The 6,568-nt window shown below is 34.3% G+C and overlaps 1 protein-coding gene across 1 annotated transcript in view; it reads left to right on the forward strand.

The window, feature by feature from the left end:
• LOC107441529 (trypsin-3-like) overlaps window positions 1-5,124 on the forward strand; it is an 18,351-nt gene extending 13,227 nt beyond the window's left edge. The window contains exons 5-7 of the mRNA XM_043044505.2: window positions 881-1,143; window positions 3,777-3,913; window positions 4,802-5,124. Of these exons, the coding sequence (XP_042900439.1) occupies window positions 881-1,143; window positions 3,777-3,913; window positions 4,802-4,987 (586 nt within the window). The 3' untranslated portion in view covers window positions 4,988-5,124. The remainder of the gene's footprint in view (window positions 1-880; window positions 1,144-3,776; window positions 3,914-4,801) is intronic.
• Window positions 5,125-6,568: the final 1,444 nt, after the last annotated feature.

A 6,568-nucleotide genomic window follows, 5' to 3' on the forward strand; every position in this document is an offset into this window, starting at 1 on the left:
AAAAAAAAAAAAAAAAAAAAAAAAAAAAAAAAAAAAAAAAAAAAAAAAAAAAAAAAAACTCTAGTTTTTCGGTAAGACAAACTGATTTTGATGGATTTGATTCTACTTTTCTGGGAATTATTTTCTTAAATGACTGTTTATTGACGATGTCATTTTTCTTTTCTTTTTTTTCCTTCTAATTATATAGTTAATATGTGACCTCTAATGTGTATAGGATCATTTACATTATATGCGAAAAAAGTCGCATATTTAAGTAAGGAGGTGCAAATGAGAATCTGATTGATGAAATATTTTAACCGCAAAAAACTAAACAATCGGGATTCCGTTTGCATCACCGAATTCGCACACTCGATTATTTTCCCATGCAACGTGAATTCTCCCTTTGTTCTACAAGTTGCGTTTTTGGCAATAATTCTTAAAATATGTATCAATTGAGGCGATTACGGAATACACGGCAAATATGGAAATACTTGCACTTGTGACAGTGATACGATCCGAGTTGATTCGGGACCACATGAAACCTTCTAACTACTTAAAAAAACTGTTCTCACTGCGTGTAATTCACGCACCTCCAATCATCGTCAAGAAAAAAGGAGAAGCTGGTCAGGGAGTTTTTCGTTTGTTTGGGCTTTATGCTCGGTTAACTTAGCTAGTCACAAAGTGAAATGTTGATTAATTGACCATTCCAATTACCGTCGAGGGAAAATGAGCTTCTGATTGGTAAATTTTTTGCTGAAAAATCACAAATCATATTCTCCTTTTCTAGAAAACCATGATCAGGGGTGCGTGAACAGCATGCAACAACATCCCAAAAGCTTCGTTACCCGTAAAAAATAATGTTTTTGATATTTTTTTGCTACAATATGTCCTTTATTGGCAGTCGACAAGCTGAGGAGGTCCTGGTAGATGTGGGAGATTACGCTATTCACAGTTCACCACAAGGGCAATTACGCAAAATTCGATCTATAAAGAGTCACCCATCTTACACCCCTGGCAAATTCTTTCATGACATTGCTGTGATAGAATTCGAAGAACCAGTACAGTGGGATTCCGGAATAAGAACTGTATGGTTGCCATCTCCAAATTTGAATTTGAAGCCAGGAACAATAGTCAATCTTTATGGATGGGGACGCTTAAATTACAGTAAGTTCAAAATGACCATAAATGTTATTCAGGATGCTCCTTGGTCACCGCCTTTAATATTTAGAATTCAAATAAAAAAAATGGAGAAAAGATTATTAAACGCATACGCGAATTAATGTTAGCCCAGTAAAAGAAAAAGAATGAATGACTATTGAAAAGTCGAGACAAAAACCAATCAAAATTGCACCAAAATCAATTTTGATTGCCGGTTTAAATTTGAGTTTGTTCCCATTAATCACATTTCACCTTCTGTTTTCTCTGGCAATCAATTGGTTTCGATAGTTTTGTCAACGTTTGACATTAGATTTGCTAACCTTAATCTTTATATAGTTTTGATTTCATTTTCAGAAAAAGGAAAAGGAAATATTAAAGGAAGTACTGACGGAGCGCCCTGTATAAGTGTCGTAAAAATTAAATATTGCACCTTGTAAAAATATAGTTTGGAAAAAAAAATTTCGTTTACTCACTAATCTGTTTCGTCAATGAAAAAATGAATACTTTTCAAGAGTGGCTAATCCAAGTCTATAAAGAGTACAGGTCATAATGAATGCCCTTACTTCATAGATATTCTACGTAAGGTGTAAAAGTTCATTAAAAAATGTATAAGCATGCAGAAGGTATGTGTTGAATGTACTCCAACAAGTGTTGAATGTAACGTGTGTGTTGAATGTACTCCTAATGTACTGCTCATTTTGTTACACGGCGTAGCATCAAGTCTCAATTTACTATTGGAGCTGGTGGACTTTCAAACCGGTCATACCGTTGGATCATGTACCTGTGATTTAGTAATGATCAAAGATTTAGTAATGATTAAAAAAAATTGAATTATAACTTACACAAAGTTTTGCATGGTTTAACATACATTGTATGTAGTTTCAAATCTGAAAACTTAATTTCAACTTAAAATATTATCAGTTACTTGAATTAGAAGTTAATTAAATAGCAATAAATTAAATAATTATGACATTTTTTCTGCATTAAATGTGCTACTCAATAAATAAATTATCCCAAGAAACTGAAGCGTTAGGATTAGTACTTTATTAGAAACTTCATTCGCATCGAAAATGTACAAATTTGAAATAACAATCGACATGTTTCAAGCTCTCATAAACAGGCGCCCATTTTTAAGAGTTGCACAGACGTGAATAAATTAGAGAATGAACATTTACATCAGGTAAGTATTGAAAATGGACGCCTGTTTTTGAGCGTTTTAAATATGTCTACTGTTATTTCCAATTTGTATATTTTTGAAGCGAATAAAGTTAATTTTAATCAAGTAATATAATTCCTGTGTTGTGGGATTCCAGTAGATTGGGAATCTGATTGTAGAAGATGGTGCCTTGGTCACAACCATATCGCAGAATTCTTATATGATAATTATTTTAGTGTTATTTACTCGTAGTTTGTTTAATGTGTTGATTAACATTCTGTGAATATTTTTATCAACACAAGATTAATAGGAGGTACGTACTCTGTTACGCCGACTAATTAAAAAAAAAACTGAAACGTCCGTCACTAGTCTTTTAAATCTCCCCCTCACTATCATTCCCTTTAAAACTGAACCTCCCTTCATATACTGATTGTTTTTGCTTTTTTATGGTGTGAATAATTTGTTTAACATTGAATCTACGAGATCTTTCTTACTATTAAATATTCTTTTTCTAACAAGTGAACACTCTGTGGTGCTATTTTATTTTGTTTACGATTACTAGTGTTCAACTTCGTTGCCTTGAATTTTGAATCCAACCAGAAGACAAAGGAACTCCAGGATCAAGTAGTGGGGAAATTTGCTTTCGTGGAAGACTTTTTGATGGAACTAACCCGTATTTGCATTACATAGAGAGGAAACTACCACGGTTAGCCTGATGGCAAGAGGACTCTAACCCATGATTCGTCTACTACTGAGGATATTTTACGTCAGCACTGTGGTCGGTGCAAGCTGGATATGGAATTCGTATTGACCGGTCATCGGCGGGATTCGGAAGCCCTGAACCATCACGGCTCAATCTGTGGTGTTAGAGAAATTTTGCCATACAGATCGCTGTTAGAGAAAAAAAACTTCTAATTGCTCTATACAGATAAGATATTGATAAAATTATTTGCTTTCTCTCGCTGATGTACCCCATGGTAACATACTATTCTGCAAAGAAACTTCCCCTAAACACCACAGAATGTTCTTTCGTTGGTTTTTTTGAAAATGTAATGTCCATGCACAGTTAGGATGTGGCGATTGAATGCTTCTACCAAAATCTGCTTCGCCATACGATTGTGTAAAGCCATTATTGTCTTCGTATTGTCGCTAATACAGCTTTCCCAATGCATGCGATTCATTCAGGACAATCACTGCTACTTAAGAGAAATCCAAATTGTTGCAAATAGCTCAGTAATTCTTTTTAGCCTTTCAGCATAAATAAAATGTCTGGGGCTGCCCTAGCAAATTTTCCTCGATATCTGACTGAATCAAGGATAAAACTCGTTGAATAGTTGTAGAAGTGTCCAATATAACAAAATGTCCAATATGTAAATATTCCAATAAAAATAAATAATTACCACCTAAAATTAATATTTTTGCTCACTGAAAATTAGAATTAAAATAGGATATAGCGCTATAGTATTCAATTTATAAATTGCAGGTGGCATCAGCGCTGACAGTCTACAGTCTGTTGAACTTCCAGTCGTGTCAAATGAAAAATGCCAATCAAAATTTAAAACTGAAATTCAGTCTAATATGATGTGTGCCGGAGGGGAAGGAGGAAGGGACGCATGCACTGTAAGTTAAATTCCTTTTAAGACTTTACGAAGCTGAGAAATATGAACCAAATTTTTGGTCAAGAATAGCCATAAGAATTATATACATGATCGACCGAAATAAAGTTGCCAGTATTTTGAAATTTCTTAAAATTTTTATTGGCTGATCAAATATTTCGCTGTTCAAGTTACAAACACTGTTATAATTTTAGTTCTTTATACAGGGCGTCCAAGGATAATTGGGACAAGCTTTAAGGGTGGGTAGGGGACATAACAAGGGTTCAGATTTGAACAGCAACTTATCGGAAACTTCGTTCGATTTTGTTTTTCACGAAATGAATTGGACGTGGTTGACCTGTTCACAGGCCATCACGCTCTCCAGATTTAAGCTATAAGAATTTCTTCCCTTGGAGTGCACTGAAAAGTGCTTTGTGCGCAGCACCTGTTTCTTCCAAAATGGATCCGGTTACAAGAATCGTGTGTGCTGCTACGGATATCGAACAAAATCCATGCATATTTGTGCGAGTACGCCACTTCATAACCCGATGTAACGCATGCATCGCTAGCAATGGTGGAAATTTCAAAACTTCTTTTTGAGACATTTTCACACATCATCTACCATAGACCTAATATCTTTGTGCAACAACTATTTTAAATTATCTCATTTATTCTTGTATCGATTTATTTCCTATACCTGTCATACTTCTTTCCCACGACGTTTCCGACCCTGGGTCGCTTTGCAATTCTGAATCCTTTTGATGTCCACTACCTTTCCTAAAAGTCTGTCCCAATGATCCTAGGACACCCTGTATAATAGACAAAAATAAGTTGTACAATTTTTATCTTACCACCCTTAAAATTGTTAATAAGGTTTCTCAAATGTGATTCTATCTCTTTTTTTTTTCCTCAGGGAGACTCTGGAAGCGGTCTAGTTGTCCGCCTAAATGATGAATATGTGCTATGTGGTCTTGTTTCATTTGGACGTCGTTGTGCCTTACCAGAAGTGGCTGGAGTCTATACACGTGTTTCCAGCTTTGTGAAATGGATATACAAAAACACATTATCAGCTCATTGCAAGCCTTGTATTATGGAATGACTGAGAAAGGAGAAACATTCAATAATATACTTATGTTGAAATTTTATAAATACAGTGGGGGAAATTTGAAATAACTTTCGTTATTTGTATAAAATTATATTAGATAATGCTTTCCACAAATAAATGAATTTTTACCACATAAGTTTCAAATCATTGCATTGTTTATCTCTCTCTCTCTCTCTCTCTCTCTCTTTATATATACATATATATATATATATACACTGAAGAGCCAAAAAAACTAGTACAGGCATAAGTATGCATTTCACGAGTATACCGTGAGTATCAGAAATCCGGTAAAACATCAAATCTACGACATCGCTGGGATGTTTGGGATGACTTGAAACGTGATGTTCAGAAGATATCTCCACCCCCTCTTACTCCCACTGGTTTATGGACAGCCCTGCAGGATTCATGGTGTCAGTTATCTCCAGCACTACTTCACACATTGATCGAATCCATGCCACGCCGTGTTGCGGCACTTCTGCGTGCTAGCGGGGGCCCTACACGATATTAGGCAGGTATACCAGTTTTTTTGGCTCTTCAGTGTATATATATATATATATATTAAAAATTTTTTAACTTATATCGATTAATTTTGTTGTTATTTTTCGATAATTGCATAACGTTTTGCAAACCTAGAGTAAATATTTATGGAGATATTAAATTTTTATTAAAAAAATATATATATATTTTGCTATAATTTCATTAATATTCAACGGAATTAAACGAAATTTTTGGAGAAATTTAATATTAATTAAAAAATTATTGATTTAAAATTTTAAAAAAATTCGTTAAAAACTGCGAAATATATGAATATTAAAGCTAGTATTTTTATCTGCGCATTCGCAGAAAAAATTTTAAAAAGTTTTTTTTTTATAATTTTGTAGGGATTCGTATTTGGCAACTAACGATAAAATATTCCTTTACTTAATATAATTTTCTTTTGTAAGTGCGTAGATAATAAAAACGTTAAGTAAGGGAAATTTTATTTCATATGCTGTATATATATAATACCCCATACTTCTTCTTAATATTAACCTATAATTTTAAAACTCGGTCAGAGATGCTATAATATAATATGTTACTATACCGAAGGAAATAATTACATTTTATTTTATAATAGTCGTTGAACAGCAGACCCAATTTTGAGTTCACGAGCATTAATATTCAACTCCGTATCTTTGTGATTTTGTACCAATCCAGAAGACATAAAAAAATCTCCAGGATCAGTACCCCCAGAGATATGATTTGTTATGGGAACATGGGGGACTTTGTAACTTTACAGATTTAACGTGCACCAGTCTCCATTTCCTGCATAGGGAGTGTTCGGTCGGCGGGGATCGAACCAACAACCATGACATGGACATGGGCCCAGTGCCCTACCAACCAGGCTATCCCAGCCCCTAGGAAATAATTATAGACAAATTAGGAGGCACACATTGAGGTATAATCTTAGGCGTTATCTCGACAAACAGCAGAAATTACTTAAAAAAGCTTGTTATAAGTCATGTGAACCGGTACTGTTAAGTGGTATGAAATAACATATTGCTGATCCCGAGGGTCCGTGGTTCGAACCCTGTA

The sequence above is a fragment of the Parasteatoda tepidariorum genome, chromosome 6 (genome assembly GCF_043381705.1).
Source record: "Parasteatoda tepidariorum isolate YZ-2023 chromosome 6, CAS_Ptep_4.0, whole genome shotgun sequence".
NCBI classification, from domain to species: Eukaryota; Metazoa; Arthropoda; class Arachnida; order Araneae; family Theridiidae; genus Parasteatoda; species Parasteatoda tepidariorum.